The sequence below is a fragment of the Microtus ochrogaster genome, chromosome 8 (assembly GCF_000317375.1).
Source record: "Microtus ochrogaster isolate Prairie Vole_2 chromosome 8, MicOch1.0, whole genome shotgun sequence".
NCBI classification, from domain to species: domain Eukaryota; kingdom Metazoa; phylum Chordata; class Mammalia; order Rodentia; family Cricetidae; genus Microtus; species Microtus ochrogaster.
In genome coordinates, this window is record NC_022015.1 from 38,830,692 (window position 1) to 38,849,615 (window position 18,924).

General features: G+C 51.0%; 2 protein-coding genes across 5 annotated transcripts; one reads left to right on the plus strand and one right to left on the minus strand.

Annotated features, from left to right (window-relative positions):
• Positions 1-138: 138 nt before the first annotated feature.
• Positions 139-7,818, minus strand: Aip (aryl hydrocarbon receptor interacting protein). Its single transcript, XM_005351648.2, has 6 exons — positions 7,609-7,818; positions 4,372-4,551; positions 1,686-1,874; positions 987-1,163; positions 749-890; positions 139-469 (listed from the first exon to the last, which is right to left on the minus strand). Exons 1-6 carry the CDS (start codon positions 7,705-7,707, stop codon positions 264-266), a joined length of 993 nt encoding a protein of 330 aa, XP_005351705.1. The 5' UTR covers positions 7,708-7,818; the 3' UTR covers positions 139-263.
• A 5,124-nt stretch (positions 7,819-12,942) lies between these two features.
• Tmem134 (transmembrane protein 134) lies at positions 12,943-18,918 on the plus strand. 4 transcript variants are annotated; one of them, XM_026781033.1, is made up of 7 exons: positions 12,943-13,170; positions 14,029-14,093; positions 14,481-14,570; positions 14,676-14,752; positions 17,760-17,804; positions 17,953-18,006; positions 18,462-18,918. In XM_026781033.1, exons 1-7 carry the CDS (start codon positions 12,997-12,999, stop codon positions 18,554-18,556), a joined length of 600 nt encoding a protein of 199 aa, XP_026636834.1. In that variant the 5' UTR covers positions 12,943-12,996; the 3' UTR covers positions 18,557-18,918. The 4 variants fall into 4 exon arrangements, with proteins under 4 accessions (XP_026636834.1, XP_005351706.1, XP_026636835.1 ...); XM_005351649.2 differs by lacking the exon at positions 18,462-18,918 and adding an exon at positions 18,086-18,426; XM_026781034.1 differs by lacking the exon at positions 17,760-17,804.
• Positions 18,919-18,924: the final 6 nt, after the last annotated feature.

Genomic DNA, 18,924 nt, shown 5'->3' on the forward strand with positions numbered 1-18,924 from the left:
AGCTCCAGATGCCGCCCAGTACTGGCCAAAAAGAAACACTCCCAGAGACCTTAAAGCAGACCGGTGGGGAAGAAAGATGAGACCCTGATCTTTTGCCTTCCACTAAGCCAGTGATGACCAGCCTTTGGGACAGATTAGCTCTGCAAACCAGAGAGATAAATAAGGCCTTTATATACACAGAAGCGGGAGGTGGCAGTGGGGGTGGACAGGTGGTGGCAGCAATGGGCGGGGCAGGGCAGGGCCGGGTAGGATGGACTGCCCTGTCAGTGGGAGAAGATGCCTCTGAAGCGAGCTTTGTCTTCCTCGTCCTTCTGCCGGATGCGTGTCTCCAGGGCCCGCAGTTCTCTGCTTACCACGGGTGCCAGGGCAGGGTCTAGCTCCAACACTTTGGCAAAGTCAGCTTGGGCTTCCTGGGCATTCCACACAGCAGCATGGGCCTTACCCCGCTTGAAGTAAGCTTTGACATTGTCTGCAGGGACACCAGAAAGCAGAAGGCTGGCAAAAGGCATGAGAGAAGACTGGCCAGCCTGTCTCCTGGCACCTGGGTCCGCCATCGGACACCTGCTCTACTCTGAACATCCCAACACTGCCCCACCCCATTCACCACTCACACTTCCTGGACACATCCCTTAGCCTCCTGGGATAAAGGCTCTGCCCAGGCACTTGTGGGGAGCTCAGAATGGGGAAATGTCAAAGCTGAGAGCTAGACCCAGGAAGAGGCCACTCTGGACTGCCACAGGGAGCTCACCGTCATACTTGTTGAGGATGGAGGAGCAGTGGTCCAGCACTTCGTAATACTCCTGGGCCACCAGCTTGCACTGGCAGTAGTTGAGGAGCAATGGTGTGATCTGTAGGTCCAGCTGGATCCAGTCAGGTGACCCAGGCTGCTCCTGGGGTGTGTGGGGGCAAGGAAAGTGGAGACACTGAGACCTTGCCCTGGCTCTCCCCATAACCCACACACACACACTGCAGCCTCTGGAGTATACCTTCATCTGCAGGTTCTTGAGGCAGGCAATGGCATCGTAGTACTTGGCAGCGGCTTCTTTCACCTGCCCCTCACGGTATAGCCGGTTACCCTCTTGGTGGATGAGTGGCACTGCCTTAGCTTTCTCCTCATCTGTCATTGCCCATGGGTCCTGCTGATATGTGCCAGGGCTCTCCACCTGCCAGGGCAGGGATGAATTCAAGGCAGAGCCCATGGGGCACCTCAGAGTCCTCTGCAGCAAACCTGATTGGCAGCAAACCCTAGGCTGGCCGGGTCTCTGACATCAGATGCTGGAAACCAAGTCATTTGTCCACTGGTCTCCAGCACACACTCATCGGGCACTAAGACCATAGCAATGAAGATGATGGCTAACACCCATGCCCTGGCAGAGCTTATGTTCCGTGGAAAATAACCTAGGTGGACAGAAGGAACTACCTAAACCCCTAGTACCTTCAAAGCATGGCCAGCTGTGGAGGAAAAGATGGGTCACAGACAAAGGACAAGAGTCAAGGTGGCTGTCAGTCCTCCCCAGAGAGGTGATCACTGAGGCCTGGGGGCAAGTGCGGGGCCCCAGGAGCTTCCACACTGTTTTACTATCCTTCCCCTTTCCACAGCAGACCAACTCAGGACAGCAGGGTGTAGCAGCCAGCAGGGAGGTAGGCCCAGGGCTCATCTTCAGCATCAGCAGGGGGGGCCTTACCTTCAGCATCTCGATGTGGAAGATGAGGGGCTGAGGGTTCTGCTGCAGGGCGTCCAGGTCCGCATGACCCAGGGAGTTATGCTCGTGCATCTGAGCGATTCCACAGCAGTGCCGCTGGCCCTCCAGGGGGTCTTTGCCCTCAGCGATGTTGCGCAGGCTCTTGGCCACCAGTGGGTAGAGGACTACGTGCTGCAGGAGGGCAGCAGAGGCTCTGTCAATGTGTGCACGCGGTCACGGCACAAAGAAGCCTCACCATCACCATTCAGACAAGAAAACTGGTCGAGCCCCAGCCCTTGCCTGCTCAGAAACAGGAGGGTCTTTCCCTCTGGTGCCTTTGTTTGTTTTTGTTTTTCAAAACAGGGTTTCTTGCCAAGTGGTGGTGGAGCACGACTTTAATCCCAGAACTTGGGAGGCAGAGGCAGGCAGATCTCTGTTAGTTCGAGGCCAGCCTGGTCTACGAGAGCTAGTTCCAGGAAAAACGAAAAACAAAAAAACAAAAACCAGGGTTTCTCTGTGCCACTCTGGCCGTCCTGGAACTCACTCTGTAGACCGAGCTGCCTTTTACCTCCTGAGTGCCGAGAGTAAAGGCGTGCACTGCCACTGCCCGGCTTCCTCTGGTGCCTTTCTACCCTCTCAGCGTACTCTCTAAGTAAAGTCCTCAGCTTTGCCATGATCTCTGGCCACCAAATCCAGCACCTGCCCAGCCCACAAACAGACAGACACACAATTCACTTCTATCTCCTGTCCTAGATCCAATATTAGTCTCTCCTCTTTGTCCCTTCCCCCTTCTCTCCTTAGGGATGCATCCCACAAGCCAGCTCATTACCACATCCTATTCCCAGCACCACCTCTTCCTTCTCCCACCCCACTCCCATTCATGCCAAGGTTCATCTCAGAGCTGAGAGCAGGGCAGCAACTTCATATCCCCAGGAGAACTGGGAGTGGTGGCACACACCTTGGCAGGCAAACCCAAGGCCTTCCTGGTCTACAGAGCGAGTTCCAGGACAGCCAGAACTACAGAAAGAGACCCTGTCTCCAAAAACAAAAACCAATCCTCGGAGGAGCTACCTTGTTGTGGAATATTAGTTTAAGATGTGTCTCATTCGTTTACGCTGGGGTCTATTTCATGATGCAAAGACGGGCTGCATTCTTTTATGTTGCATTTGTTTTAACTCTGTTAAACTGTGTTACTCCCCCTGTCTAAAAACCCCTGATTGGTTTAATAAAGAGCTTATCAGCCAATAGCTAGGCAGGAAAGAGAAACAGGTGGGGCTGCCTGGTAGAGAGAATAAATAGGAGAAATCTAGGCTGGGGGTGGGGAGAGGGAGGAGGGAGAAAAGGAGAGGAGGATGCCAGGAGCCAGCCACTCAGCCACACAGTCAGCCCTAGAGTAAGAAGTAAAGAAAGATACATAGAATTAAGAAAAGTAAAAAGTCCAGAGGCAAGAGAAACGGGATAATTTAAGTTAGAAAAGCTGGCTAGAAACAAGCCAAGCTAAGACCAGGCACTCATAAGTAAGAATAAGTCTCCATATATTTATTGGGGAGCTGGGTGATGATGGTACACTACCTGGTACTTTGGTGTACCTATTATGCCATCTACTCAGGAAGCTGAGGCTGGAGGACCATGAGTCCAGGGGTTCAAGAGCATCTTGGGTAATACAGAGGTCCAAAATAACAAAACAACAAAAATCAGGGCTTGGGGAGACGGTTCAAAGGGTAAAGCGTGAGCACCTGCGTTTAGGTTCACTGTACTCATGTAAAAGCCGAGTGTGGGTCCCAGTGTGCCTGCAAATCCAACACTGGGAGGTAGGGACAGGGGTATCCCTGGAGTTCCCAAGCCAGTCCAGGGCACACACACCCTAAAACAAACACCTGCTTCTGAAGAGTGAGGCTGGGTATGTAGCTCAGAGGTAACATAACTTGCCTAGCATGTGCAATGACCTGGCTTCAATCCCCACCACAACAAACACAACTCCAGGAAGATGGGAACAGAAGACTTAACCTAGAATTCTTCCCTTGAGAAGGATGCAGAGATGGTGGAAATCACATAACGGACCCCCGTACTGTCCGCTGCTCTCTGCATGTGGTGGACTGATGAGCAGACATTCACATGCAGATGTTTCTGGACAGAGCACTCTGGGTTGGCTCCATTCGGAAGCAAGAGATAGGAGAGCCCAGTTCCCATCGGGTGTAGGTGCAACCAGACAGATCCTGACCATGCAGGTATGGGGCTGGAGGACCCAGAGGAGGCTCAAGGAAACCCCTAGCAGATAGGCTTCCCAGGGATGGTGACCAGGAATTGGGTTTGAAATGCAAGGCTACAGGAAATGAATGAAAAGGAAGGGCAAGGGGATGCACCTGAGGAGACATTACCAGGGACCAGACTCCAAAGGGACAGGGCACAGCCACACATGCTCCATCCTAATAGTGACCAAGAGCCACAGAAGTCTGAGGAAATGGGTCCTATGGGTCACCACACTTAAGAAGGAGTTCCCTGGCTGGTTCATGCACAGGAAAAGTTGGAATAGTGGCCAGGATGCAAGTCAGGAGACTGGTGGCAGTTTAGAGAAAGTTCTGTGATTAAAGGCATGTGCCACCACCTCCCAGCTTTGTCTGGAGTGGCTAAGCCAGGGCAGGGGCTACAGGGCATGGCCAGACAAATGTACAGACCCCAAAACTGATACCTTGACATCGCAGAGGAACTGGGCAATCTCCCCTTCACGCATGGTACACACAATGGTCTCCCACACGGGCAACTTGAACTTCTTGCCAATGATGAGCTCCATGGGCTTGCCACGTGTTCGGCTGTCATCTAGTATGGCACCTTCGTCATCACTGTGCAGGGTCCGAAAGTGGAATGTGGCCTGCAGGACCACATGGGAAATCAGGCAAAGATACAAAACTTTAGCAAGGTCAAATCTAGCCCGGCTTCTAAAGATGGGACAAGGGATGAAGCTCTCCTCGGACCACCAGCTAGTTCTGCACCTGGCTTTATTCCACCATCTCAGTGAGAGCTAAGCCACGGGCAGAGAAGTAAGAGGGCCAGGCACAGGGCTACTGGGTGGCTACTGGGTGACAGGGCTGAGACAAGAGCCCGTTTCCAACCATGCTTTCAACAAGGACTTACTGAGCTCCTGTTATCTGTGCAAGACACAAACACAGCAGTAAACCACACACAAGCCGCAGACCCGCTGAGCTCTCATTGTCTTTCTAGAATACAGAAAGAGTAAGACAGAGCTTATGCTATGAAAGATGAAGGGGATTTTTCTTATTTTCTTCCTTTTTTTTAAGCATCTTGAGCAAAAAAAAAAAAAAAGTTAAACAACTGGGGGTGTGGTGGGGGTGGGGCTCTCCAAGGATGCAAATTTTAAGCAAAGCTCTGAAAGGAATAAAGAAAAGAGTGAGCTAGGCAGGGACTCAGGTAGGAATTTTAATTTTCTAGGCCAAAGGAACAACAGGTACAAAAGCCACACAGTGGGGCAACATGTGAGATGTCCAAATGCAGCAAGGCCAGTGCCACAGGGCAGAGTGAACGCTGAGTATAGACTCCATGGAGTCCCGGGATGAGCAGAGATGAACTCCCAGGGGCATAGAGGATATGGTAAGATGCTGAGTTTTACTTGGTTTTACTGAGTTTTACTGGGTGGCACCTGGCAGAAGTGAAACATAATCCAACTTAGGTTCTGTGGCTGCAATGTGATCACTTTTAAGAGCAACAAGGATAGGAGGAGGGGGCAAGATGGACGGCATGACCCAGGGAAAAAGGCAACTCTGCCTGAATTGATGTCGACTGGAATCAGCACAGATGGAGCAGATTAAGACTGTGGTGCAAGGAGGTGCACACCTTTAATCCCAGCACTCAGGAGGTAGAGGCAGACAGATCTCTGAGTTCAAGGCCAGCCTGGGCTACAGAAAGTTCCAGGACAACCAAAGCTACACAGAGAAAACCTGTCTTGAAAAACCAAACCAAACAAACACACAAAAAGATTGTGGTGCCATTCCAACATCAAGATCAGTGGGGCAAGGAGAGCCAGACCTCCACGCATGAGAGGAATCTGGGCAAGGAGTCATTTCAAACCGTTGACTCTAGATAAGATCAGGCTAGAGTGAGGGCAGACAGGAGGGAGCTTGACACGGAAATCTCAACAGGATATGGTTAGCTGAGCCCACACTCAACTGTTCCATGGCTGTGCCGCCTCTCTGAAGTCAGTTTCCACATCAGTAAAATTGAATCAACAGTATCTGTTTAGCATCGTGGGAGATAAAACTATGAACATGTACCACAATGCTCACAGCTAGTTGGGCTTTTTTCCTTTTCCTTCCTTTTCCTTCCTTCTGAGCATGAAATCCAAGGCTTCGACATGTACTCTACCGCTAAGTCACATCCCTGACCCTGGTGATATTTTTAAATTACATTTATTTATTCAACTGGGGGCACATATGTGCATAGTGCACCATCTACCATCTGGGCCCTAGGGATCCAACTCAGGTCATCAGCAGTCTTGGCAGCAAGTGCCTTCCTTTACCCACTGAGCTAACTCACCAGGAGGAGATCGCCCCCACCTCCAAACTCCTCATGACGGTTTAACCCTGCCTGTTCCTGTTTACTGGGTACCCCCGCTCACAGATTTCTCTATCCTTATATTATTTTATTCTAGTCTGTTCCATCTAGAATCTGTAGAGTAAAAGGGCCAGCCACTTTTACTCACTGGTTCTGAGACTCAAGCCAGTGAAAGAAATGCTTTAGCCCTGATCCCAGACCCAAAGAAACACACAGTGACTCTGAAATCAGTGCCAAAGAAACATACTTTGACCCTAGAATCAGAGCCAGTGAAAGAAATACACCCTGGCCCCAAAACTAGAGTCAAAAAGCCAAAAATGGTCAGTGAGAGAAACACAGTTTGGCCTTGAAATCAGCCCCTGACCAACCAAACTAACCAATCCCCTGAGCAGGGAAAACTAACCAATCCCTCTTCTCCTGGGGAAAACTCCACCCTTATATAAGCCCTGCACCTGTTCAGTTTGCTACTCTTTTTCCACCCTGGAAGAGGCAGCCACTCTCCTGGATTCTTCCCTCCCAATAAATCTGTTGCATGCAGTTTCGTAGGAGCAGAGCAGGGCTGTAACACTTTCACTGAAGGAGCCTTCCCCTAGCAGAAGTCAGAGACGGAGCAGAACACGGCTGTTACTCTTTAGTTGGAAAAAGCTCCCCCTAGCAGAGCAGAGTTGCTACACTCCGGAACACACGAGCCAAGCTGTAACAAGTTCGCTGGGGAAGTTCTCTCCTGCCAGGGCAGAGCTGTTACATTGGGGAAGCCTTTCACTTAATTCTTGCTTTGGTCTTCACTGGTATCAGCCCACAACAGTGATTAGAGATGACATCAACAGAGCCGGGACGCCTAGAGATATGGAGTGGTTCAGGGAGGAAGCACCTGAACTTGGTGCCTAGATAGAAACGCGATGCTACTATCAGAAAGTTGACAAAGGGGTTTGATCTGGAAAACTAGATCTCTGGGACTCTTTGGGTTTTCGAGTTCCAGGGTCTTCCCATCTAAATAATAACAGTTGTTCTTGATGGTTTCAGAAGGCCCTTTACTCATAAACTGCGTGAACTTTGAACCTGCAGGTCCCAGTAATAGCACTAAGCTCACACCCTCCCCCAAACCAGTCTGAGATGACTGACACCCACCCCTGTCCAATGCTGTACTAAAGCAAAGCCAAGAGGCGGGATAGACAGATCTGAATTTACTCCCACTTAAATCCAGACCAATCAGCGTCGAGCTCGGCATGCGAGAGGTAGGGCAACTGGAGGCTGCTCTCTGGGCATGCGCAACCTCTCACCTACGGCCTCCTCCCGCCTGGCATGCGCACTGCACCTCAGAAGAGAGATGGGGGGAAGGGGAGAAATGATGGACACTAACCTTAGTGCCATCCTGAAAGTCAGGCAACTCTCCTTGGCCCTCCTGTATCACACGCTTTTGGATCCCGTCCTCTCGAAGTCTTGCGATGAGATCCGCCATCCTCTTTCCCCGCTGCTCTCTTTCGGCAACTTCCGGACTCGTTCGGTAGCTTCCGGACCTGCTTCGGCAACTCCTATAGCCTCGGCAGCTTCTGAGCAAGCGCCATTTTGGCTGAGGGCAGAAGCCAAAAAGGGAGGAAATGAGGAATAGAGCCGCGATTGGCTCTCTGCACAGTGGCTTTAACGCAACGCCGGGGGCGGGAGCCGAATCTGCCTAGGGGCGGGGCTTGATTGGCCAGTGGGGCGCGGTCGGGACCTCCCCCAGCAATTGTGCTGTTGGCTTCACTGGGACTGAAGCTGGGTGCCATTCCATTTAAGTTGTAGATGCCCTATTAACGGCATTCCAGTTAGGAAAATGAGAAAAAAAAACAAAAACAAAAAAACCAAATTCACCCGTGTGTTCCCTTTTGACCCGTTTATTTTGCGTACTTAGCATAAATTATGACTTAAAAAGATTCTGGACTCTTTTCAGAAAAAGGGAAAGTCTAGTGTGGTGACACACACTTAAAATCCCAGCGCTTTGAAGGTGGCAAGCAAGAGAATCAGGAGTTCAGGGTCATCCTTGTTTATACATAGCCGAACATGGGGTACATAAAACCCTGTCTTAAAAACAATAGGAAGAGGACTGGGCTGGGATGTAGCTCAGTGGTAGACCACTTGCTTGAACATGCTTAGCCCCTCCCCAACCACACCTGTTCAAAGCGAGTTGAGGGTCAGTATCCCTATGAGAACCCCAACAGCTTGTGGGGTTGGGTGAGCCTATGGGTGATCGCACATAATAGGTGCCCATAAATACCAAGAGAAAGAGCTACGTTAGGGGGTGAAACGGTCTTTCTCTCCCCGCGAGAATCTAGCTGTAAACAACAGCTGTGAGACTTTCCTGCTCTCACAGGTAAGGGAGTCTCCAGGCCTCTGCAGCGTCTTCAGCCTGTTATCGTCTTTCCCATGAGTCCCAGGTGCTAAATGCTTCTCATATTTGTACTGGTTCATCTCCCAGTAAGAAGTCCTCAGAGAGGGACAAGGCTTCTGAAGGGAAGGGGAAACATGCTTGTTTGTTTTTACCAACACAGAGAGCGTAGGCAAGCTATACCAAATTTTAGTAAAAAGTGGTCTGCTGTACTTATGTTCCAGAAAGTCAAACAGGAATGAAAGCTGACCAACATGGCTGATTTACTTTGATCCATGAGCCAAATAAGTATATGCCACAGCAGGAAAGAGAAATAGATAGATAGAAAAAGTAATGAAATATTAATCTAGGGGCTGAGGGTGTAGCCCAGAATTAAAAACGTGTCTAGCATGTGAGAGGCCCTGGGTTCTTTCTCCAGCATGCATATCCACAAATTAAGCTGAGTACACTTTCCATAAACATATCAGTATTCTCAGAGAAATATAGTTGTGAAAAAATACTGTATGGACTGGAGGGATGGCTCAGCAGCTAAGAGCACTGGTTTCTCTTTCAGAGAGCAGGGGTTCGATTCTCAGCACCCACACAGCAGCTCATAACCTTCTGTGAATCCAGTTACAGAGCATTCTGGCCTCTGTAGGCACCAGATGTATGTAATACACATGCATATGTGTAGGCAAACACTCATACACTTTCAAAATACTGTACAATCATGATTACTGGGGTGTCTGAACAGCTAGTTTGTAGAGGGAAAGTAGAATTGTGGGGTGGTAATGGGGAAGATGTTATTTAAGAAAGAACTGAGTTTCTATTTTGCAGAATTACAAAGCTCTAGAGACTTGCTGCACAATATCGTGAATACATAACAGAACTGTACAGTTTGAAACTGAGCAGGGAGTGTTGATGTGATGTATACATAATGTGTATTTTACTTCAAGAACAAATTTTGTTTCCAGAATGAATTTTGTTCCATACACAGAAGACAATCTGAAGATCCAGTCAGGTTTTCCCCAACGATGTAAGACTGGATTAACATGAGAAGTACTCATCACTAAGACCAGTGAGCTATGTCAATGGGAAAAGCCCTTGACAGGTAGGGCGATGCCTCCGAGGATAAGAGCACCTGCTGCCCTTCAAGAAGACTGGGGTTTGGTTTCTAGCACTTGCATGGCCACTCACAACCATCGATAACTTCAGTTCCAGGAGATCTGACGCCCTCTTCTGACCTCTACAGATACCAGGCACACGTGTGATGCACACGCATGCATGCAGGTAAAAGACTAATACACATAAATATCAATCTTAAAAAGAAGAAGGGGGAGGGAAGAGAGACGGGAGATCTGGTAAAGGCATCTGCCACAGAGCCTGACAATCCGAGGTAGACCCCCCTGAAGCCACACGGTGGACAAAAAGAGCCGACTTCCTTTGAGTTCTCCTCTGACCTACACATGTGCCAGGGCATATGCATTCACATACATGCTTGTGTGCACACGCAGAATAAATAAGCAAATACATGAATAAATAAGGGAGACCAAGAGGAAGGAGAGAAAGGAAGAGGGAAGAAAACTAAGGGTAGTGATGTAGGCCTGTATTCCCGCCATCAAAGAGGCTGAGGCAGAAAAACCTGTAGCATTGTCTATGTGGAAAGTTCTACCTGGTAAGAGTTACAAAGACAGACACCAGTGCCAAAAAGGAAAAAAAAAAAAAAGAAGCCGGGCGCCAGGCGGTGCTGGAGCATGCCTTTAATCCCAGCACTTGGGAGGCAGAGGCAGGTGGATCTCTGTGAGTTCGAGACCAGCCTGGTCTACAGAGCTAATTCCAGGACAGGCTCCAAAGCCACAGAGAGAAACCCTGTCTCGAAAATCCGAAAAAAACAAACAAACAAACAAACAAACAAAGGAAGTTAGGGATGGAGAGAAGTACTGCCTTGTACTCATGAGACCTGCCAGCTCCTGGGAAACACGATGATACCAGGGCCTGAGAAAAAGCCAGAAGCCTCAAGATGGATGTCAACTCACCACAGCTCAGGAGAGCATCTGCAAGCTCTGTGAAGTTGCCAGGGTAAATTCCTATGGCCTGGACAGCCTCCTGCTGCAAGAGGAGTCCTCCCACCCTGCACAAGAGATAACAGTGAGGCCGGGCGATGGTGGCGCACGCCTTTAATCCCAGCACTCGGGAGGCAGAGGCAGGCGGATCTCTGTGAGTTCGAGACCAGCCTGGTCTACAGAGCTAGTTCCAGGACAGGCTCCAAAGCCACAGAGAGAAACCCTGTCTCGAAAAAGAAAAAAAAAAAAAAAAAAAAAGAGAGATAACAGTGATGTGTGCATGAGGTCAAGCTGAGTGGGGTCCCTGTGGGGCTATGTGCTGGGAGCCCAACTGGTACCGTGCCTATGACTGGTAGAGACAGCATCAGGATGCATGTGGAAGCCATTATCACTGAGTGGAAAAACAGAAAAATGTAAACAACAGAGTGAGCTTGGTACGTGACACCATGTTTGTGAACTGCAAACACATCACACAGGAGACAGTGCCATGTGTGGGACAGGACAGGCACGGTCGGCTGAAGCCCAGAGAGGCGAGGAGGAAGATGAGGGGAAAATGAACCACCATATCTGGATGGGAGCCTCTTTCACAGTAAGGAGGTGCATAAACTGAGAAATGGAGTCACCTAAGTTCTTTATAGGAGATCATAAAATGAGAGCATGGGTGGGCATAGCAGACAAAAACTTTGTGAGCTAGGAAGATGTGGGTTCAGATCCCAGATGCTCCACTTTGGTACCTGCCCACTCAGTCCTGCCACGTGTATTTTTTTTTTTTAAAGATTTATTTATTTATGTATACAACATTCTGCCTCCATGTATGCACGCCAGAAGGGGGCGCCAGGTCTTATTACAGATGGTTGTAAGCCACCATGTGGTTGCTGGGAATTGAACTCGGGACCTCTGGAAGAGCAATCAGTGCTCTTAATCACTGAGCCATCTCTCCAGCCCCCCTGCCACGTGTATTTATTTACTGAGCATGAACTCAGTTCCAAACACTCCTGGGCACTGAGGAGAAAGCAGTGAACAAAAACTAGGGGCTAGAGAAATGGTTTGGGAATTAAGAACAAGTACTGCTCCTACAGAGAACCTGGGTTCAATTCCAGATCCAAGGGACATGGTCTTCTGGAGTCGGCTGGTACTCACTCGCATGTGCACACGCACCACATACATAGAAGCCGCCACTCAAACACAGTGACGGGAGAATGAGGCAGAAGCATTGAAAGTCTGAGGCCAGCCTGGAACTCACACACACACACACACACACACACACACACACACACACACGCTTGTCTACGATTCAGTGACCCTAGGCTCAATTGCCGTCATGGAATAAACCAGGCATGGTGATACAAGATGGCAGCAGAAGCAGGAAAAGTTCCAGGTTATTATTCCATTACATATTGAGTTTGAGAGTTTGAGATCAGCTGCATGCACTACAAGAAATCTTGTTTTAAAACACACACACGGGGCTGGAGAGATGGCTCAGTGGTTAAGAGCATTGCCTGCTCTTCCAAAGGTCCTGAGTTCAATTCCCGGCAACCACATGGTGGCTCACAACCATCTGTAATGAGGTCTGGTGCCCTCTTCTGGCCTGCAGACATACACAGACAGAATATTGTATACATAATAATAAATAAATATTTAAAAAACACACACACACAGATCATGGTGGTTGGTGTATGCCTGTAATCACAGTACTAGGAAAGCTGAGGCAGAAAGATTCAGAGTACAAGGCCAGTCTGAGCTACATAGACAGACCCTCTCCCAAGAAAAATTAAGATAGAAAGAGTGCAAACGTGGTGCGAGAAAGAATTTAAAAAAAAAAAAATCACTCTGCCTGCCTCGTGAATTCTGAATTCGAGGAAGCCATGTAAGTGCTGAGCTTCAGTTTCTATATCTACAAAATGACAAGAACGCTCCACCGGAAGCTGTGGTGAGTAGCATGAAGGAACAGGTCCAAAAGTCTCGAAGGCACAGGACCGGTATTCAGGCCACACCTTGAGGCCTGAGCCGCTGGCATGGGCACTCCTCCCTCCTTCCCGCCCCTGCAAGCAGGAATCTAAATTGTGTCAGGTCACAGTTCGGGCTGTCGCTCACCAAGGCAGCCTCTAGGTGGCGCCGCGGGTTCCGCCTCCCGCGAGACGCTGAAGTGATCCCGAATCAACTCGGCGCTCCGCCGCTCAGGCCTGCGGAGAACGAGCGGGCAGGGCGGGGCCGTTGTAGAGGGCGGGACTTCTCGCCTAGAGCGACGGGGCGGGGCCTCCGGGGGCGGGACCTGTTTAGTGGGCGGGGCCGAGGCGAGCTCAGATGGCGGCGGCGCTGGGCGCCTAGGCGGGCGGGGGCCATGAGCGCCACCCGACCCCAGTTCAGTATCGATGACGCCTTCGAGCTGAGCCTGGAGGACGCGGGACCTGGGCCCGAGTCCAGTGGGGTCGCCCGCTTCGGGCCGCTGCACTTCGACCGCCGGTCCAGGTTCGAGGTGGCTGATGAAGACAAGCAGTCCCGGCTGCGCTACCAGGTGAACGGCCCGGCCCATCTCACCCTCTTGTCCGGGATAGGGCGGGACTCCATGCCGGGCCCCGGAGAACCCTGATTCCAGAGACTCTGCCTAGAGACCCCAACGGAGCGGGAAACTTTTCCCCAGTCGTGTCTGCTCATCCTTGCCCTCTGAACTCGAGTTCGGTCCCCATGCAGCTTTGGAGAGCCACAAGCCCGGACCAAGAACTCAGACCTCAGCAACAGTGGAGAGCCCACCCATCCTGGAGAGTGACACCCCAGTACCACCCCTCTGGGTTTGGGGAGCATTTTGTATCTAAACTAGACCTTGCCATTCCTTGCAGCATCCCTTGAGCCCCAGGCTACACGACCTAGGTAAAATCTGCATCCTGTTTTGAGACTCATCCTGGCAGTGGAGGACCGCCACACTTGACGCGTTTGCCCATCTCTTGACTCCAACTACACCATAAATTATTGTCCCAGATAGCCTCCCCCATCCCTAGCGCTCTTTGAAACATGGGAATTAGAGACCTGTGCTCTGCTACACCAATTCCAGAACCTCTCTGTTGGACCCCAGAAAAATCCCAAGAACCCCATTTGGGTGGTCACCTGCTCCTGGGATCCATGGTGAGAGTCAGCAGGAGCTCTCCACCCACTCCCGCTGACTTCTGTGCAAAGCCCCCAGCAGACACCTACTTTCTATCTGGGTTTCAGTTTCTGTCATCAAACCGGTTGTGCTGGGAGGGCAGGGAGAGGCAGGAGAGCACCTGCCAGACATGCCAGGCAGCAGTTGTCTGGCTGGCACCTTTTCTCCTCTCCCCAGAGGGGAGTGAAAAGGCCCAAACCCAGCAACCTCTCTGAACCTTGTGTTCTGCAACAGAACCTGGAAAATGATGAGGATGGAGCCCAGGCCTCTTCAGAGCTCGATGGGGGAGTCAGCACAAGGTCAGGGCCAGGTGGGGACCCACCCTTCATCCCAAACCCCATGTCTCTAACTCCTGTCTGCAAAAATCTGCCCAGTCCCCACCCCACTGTACTCATCTGTCCTATAAGGAGTCCCTCCTGGGATCGCCTGGCCAGCTGGGTCACCTTACCCTAGTGCCCAGTGCCTCCAACTTAGCATCTCCTAGGAATCCTCAGTTTAACTCACCCCCTCCTTCCCTCTTTCATTTCTCTTACACCCCACTCTGTAATTCACTCTCGCCCCCAAGCTTGTCCTCTTTTGGGGCCCTCTATCCTGCAGGGTTTCGCCTCAGCCCCTGCACACACACCCATTTTATGTTGACTCTATCGTCTTCTTTCTCTCTCCCTCCCCATCCTTTTGTCCCTCAGGGATTCTGGGCGCATGTCCATCCGTAGCTCTCAGTGGTCCTTCAGCACCATCAGCAACACCACCCAGCGTTCCTACAATGCCTGCTGCAGGTGAGAGCCCCTCACTCGGAGTTCAGCTGCTTCTGCCTGCCAGCCAGCCCTGGCTCCCCGCCTGCTTCCCCTCCTTGACATCTGTCCCTCTTTCCTGCCACCCAGCTGGACCCAACATCCTTTGATCCAGAAAAACAGAAGGGTAGTTCTGGCCTCCTTTCTGCTCCTGCTGCTGGGGCTAGGTGAGTGTCCTGATGGCCTGTCTTCCTTCCCTCCCATAAGCAGGCTCTGTAGCCACCTAGCATTTTGGGCTTCCCTGTTAGAACTGAGCCCCAGGGTCCTGATCATCTGTCCCAAGAGTCACAAAGGGTGAGACTGGAACCTGACTTGGACTTTTTAAATTCTTTTTATTTTATTTTATTTTATTTGGTTTTTTTTGAGACAAGGTTTCTCTGTAGTTTTGGAGGCCTGTCCTGGAACTAGCTCTTGTAGACCAGGCTGGCCTCGAACTCACAGAGATCCGCCTGCCTCTGCCTCCTGAGTGCTGGGATTAAAGGCCTGTGCCACCACTGCCCAGCTTAAATTATTTTTTTAAAAGTTTAAAAATTTTTTTTTAATTTATTTATTATGTATACACGACATTCTGCCTCCATGTATGCCTGAAGGCCAGAAGAGGGCGCCAGATCTCAGTACAGATGGTTGTGAGCCACCATGTGGTTGCTGGGAATTGAACTCAGGACCTCTGGAAGAGCAGCCAGATATCTTAACCACTGAGCCATATCTCCAGCCCCTAAAATTTATTTTTAATATTTATTTTGTCATCGCTTCTCGGCCTTTTGGCTAAGATTAAGTGGAATATTTATTTTGTATGTGTATGTACATGTACCATGTGCTTGCAGTCTCCAATGAAGTCAGAAAAGGGAATTGCTTGCCCTGGAACTAGAGTTGTAGAGGGTTGTGAGTCACTGTGTGGGTGCTAACCAAACCTGGGTCCTCTGCAAGAGCCATCTCTAGCTCCCCTACCCCCTTTTAAGTTTTTTGAGGCAGAGTCTCGTGTAGCCCAGAAAGTGAAGTATGTTCTTGAACATTGTACCACCGTGCCCCTGCCTCCCATGTTCTGGAGTTACAGGTGTGTACCACCGTGCCAGCTTACTCTTTTTGTTTTAATTAATAGATTTATTTATTTATTATTTTTTCAAGACAGGGTTTATCTGTGTAGCTTTGAACTTGCTCTGTAGAGCAAGCTGACCCGACTCCTGAGTGCTGGGACTAAAGGCGTGTGCCTCACCCCTCCTGCCAAGCCCCACCCCACCCCACCTCCTGGCTTATTTTCTTTTTAAATTTGACCTGTTTATAAATCTGCCAGAGGACCCCAGAATGGAGAGGTAACAGCTTCCATCTATTCTGTTACCTACTGGCAGGTTCATTTTCCCTGCCTTACAGAGGGGGCAAGTGAGAGGCAGGGTCCGGAGCCCGATCATGAAGTCAGGTCCAGGGTTCAGGATACTAGTGTCCCTGAGGTCAGGTATCAGGCCTGCTTCTTCTTTTTCTCTGGGGTCTGTGATCTGACCAGGACCTTTCTCCACCCCACCTTGTTTAGTGGGGAAACTGAGGCCCAACACAGGCAAGTTTCACAAATAGATATTTCTACTTCTTTATGGGACTGAGCTGCGAAGTCCCCAGAATATCCAGGGTTGAGGTCAACAGGGGGCCATAACGAAGGATCAACTATGGCTGCTGCTCTAGGTCCCCTCCCCTTCCTTCTCCAGGAAGATCAAAGACCCCAGCCAGCTAGGTCTCCTGGCCAGAAATCAAATCTCCACCTCTAGATATTTGAGTGCAGGGGACAGAGCTGCAGCTTACCAGCACCACTGCAGACCAGGCACTGGTAACATCTACTGCCAGCTTCTCCCCAACCCAGCAAGGCAAGCATTGGTAGCATCCTGGCTTTGGAAGTAAGGACACAGGCTCGGACTGCAGAGGGGCTTCCTCAGGTGGCAGCTGGAGGAGGATGAGCTGGGATTTATACCCACACCTGTGACTGCCAAGCCTCGGGATCACCAGAAGGCCACCGAGAGCTCTAGGGAATTAGAAAAAGATGTTTACTCTAAGCAGAAGCCAAAGCCCTGAGCCAGGGGCAGGGAGTGAGTGTGAACCCCCTCTGAGGTGTTCTTTGTGGAACATGGAGTCTACAGAAGTCCACAGTAGCTCCGTGGGCCCACTGGCTCTACCCCACCCCACCAGTTCTCAAGGACGGATACAAAAAACTGTGTCCAGGTCTGACCTCTGCACCAAAGGCTGTATCCTTGCCGGGGACAACAGACCATCCCAGACCTCTCCAGCCCAGGGTCTGCTTTAGTCTCATCCAGGGCTGGACTGTCACCTCTGTCCTGAATTCTTCCTCTGCTTGTATGATGGCAGCAGCTACAGCTTCTCCTGGGTCCCCCTGGGTCATGGTTTAGTCTATGAAGGCACCGCACAGAACGCATAGCTCAGGGCCTGGCAGTGCTATGTTACTGCTCCCGGCTGACATGAGGCAGCTGCTTCAGGCTCCAGACCTCTTTCTACACGTGGATCTTGTTGGTCTCTCCAGTAAGAAGGGCTGCTAAACAAGCACCTACCTGCCTTTCTATTACATTTCCTTAATTCTTTGTATGTGTGCAGGGATAGAAGGAGGGCGCGTGCATGCCACAGTCCAAGGGTGGGGGTGGGGGTCAGAGGATAATTGTAAGATTCAGTTTTCTGCTTCTACCACTTGGGCCCAAGGGCAAGCTCTTCTACCCACTGAGCCATCTTGCTGCCCCCCATTTGCCCTTTTTTTTTTTTGGCTGGGGGAAACAGCCCTGGTTGTCCTGGAACTCCATATGTAAACCAAGCTGGTCTCAAACTCACAGATCTGTCTGCCTCTCCCTCCTGATACTGTGTAAGAGCATCCATTACCATGCAAGGCCCCATCTGCCTTTTTATGATGGAATTCTTGGTACCTGGCATGCAGAGGGTGTTCTGTAAGTGGCTGTCGAGTGACTGAAAGTCACACCAAACAGCAGTAGAAACTCCCATTTCATAGCTACTTCCCAGGGTCTGCCAAGTATGCTGCCCTGAAAACACAGCCTGGTAAGCATCCTGGGAAGATATTCTGCCAGGGGGCATCAGTTTAGGTAGGAGATACATCTGGTGGGAGCCGGGCTGAGAGTCGGGTGTGGAAGACCTTACCCTCACCCCTCCCTCCACAACCTCATGTGTGTACAGTGCTTATCCTGGTCGGCGTGGGACTGGAGGTGGCCCCCTCTCCAGGTGAGCGCCCCTCCTGCCTGGGTCCTCGGCAAACCCTCCCAACTTCTAGCACAAATCAGCCACCTTCCAGGAGAGAGGGAGGCCTTCCTGGGCAGCCATCGTCCCTAGGGACCCCTAGTCCTGAGCTGTCCGTTTCTTCTTGCTTCAGGTGTCTCCAGCGCCATTATCTTCGTGCCAGGTTTCCTGCTGCTAGTCCCGGGAGGTGAGAGAGTGACGTGAGGTGGGGCGGGGCATGGGTGGGGCGGGGCCAGATCCACTTACTGACAGACACCGCCCCTCAGTTTACCACGTGATCTTCATCTACTGCGCTGTCAAGGGCCACAGGGGCTTCCAATTCTTCTATCTGCCCTACTTTGAAAAGTGAGCTGCAGCTGGCCAGTGGGATACCAGAGCTCCATGGCCTCAGGCCGCCTCCACATGTCCCCGGGACGGTTCTCCAACCTACGCCCGGATCTGTCCCTTTCACTTGGAAGGAAAAGGCCTTCCAGGAGCCTCACAGCCACCAGCCCCTCTGGATTTGCTCAGGAAGCTTGGGGCATGCCAGTCTGGGGGCGTTGCCCCTTAACCTGGGCCCTGGACTCCTGGGTTGGTGTAATTTTGTGCTAATAAAAGGGTAATTAATCCCAGCGGGACAGTTGCAGTTTTCTCTCCCACCAGGTCTGGCCCAGCCCCTTCTACATAGGTTTAATGGAGGACTCACCTGGGGTGTGGAGGACCACCAATCTCTAATGGCATCTAGGACAACCTGGTGATCTCAGATGTGCTAAGATCACCATTATGTCCAAGGCAGAGCTGCATGGAGAAGTGGTCGGCCTTCCTGCCTTCAACCCTGAGGCGATTCAACTGTCCCCATCTGTGTAGCATGCCAGCACTTGTCCTTGTGGCCTCATCAAAGGGCACTGAGAGATGACGCAGGCCTGGGGCCTGGAGGCTGGTATCCCAGTTCCAGCCTGACTCTGGGGCCCTAGGCTGCCGTATGCATCTCTAAATAAGGGTTATGTGGGACAGTGCTCCCCCACCCACTGCCCTACTTCCGAGACCCAGCAGCTGGGAAGGACTAGGGAGCTGATGGGGGTGAGAGCACAGCTCCTCAGTGGCTGGGAGGACTAGGGAGCTGATG

What these genes read in the sequence shown, in the direction of transcription:
- Aip (XM_005351648.2), bottom strand. Translation starts at nt 7,707, where the DNA reads ATGGCGGATCTCATCGCAAGACTTCGAGAGGACGGGATCCAAAAGCGT. An exon ending in TCCACATCGAGATGCTGAAG is followed by an intron (nt 1,164 to 1,685) that starts GTAAGGCCCCCC and finishes CTGCCCTGGCAG; the next exon opens with GTGGAGAGCCCTGGCACATA. An exon ending in CATCCTCAACAAGTATGACG is followed by an intron (nt 470 to 748) that starts GTGAGCTCCCTG and finishes GTGTCCCTGCAG; the next exon opens with ACAATGTCAAAGCTTACTTC.
- Tmem134 (XM_026781033.1), top strand. Translation starts at nt 12,997, where the DNA reads ATGAGCGCCACCCGACCCCAGTTCAGTATCGATGACGCCTTCGAGCTG. An exon ending in GATGGGGGAGTCAGCACAAG is followed by an intron (nt 14,094 to 14,480) that starts GTCAGGGCCAGG and finishes TTTGTCCCTCAG; the next exon opens with GGATTCTGGGCGCATGTCCA. An exon ending in GCTCCTGCTGCTGGGGCTAG is followed by an intron (nt 14,753 to 17,759) that starts GTGAGTGTCCTG and finishes ATGTGTGTACAG; the next exon opens with TGCTTATCCTGGTCGGCGTG.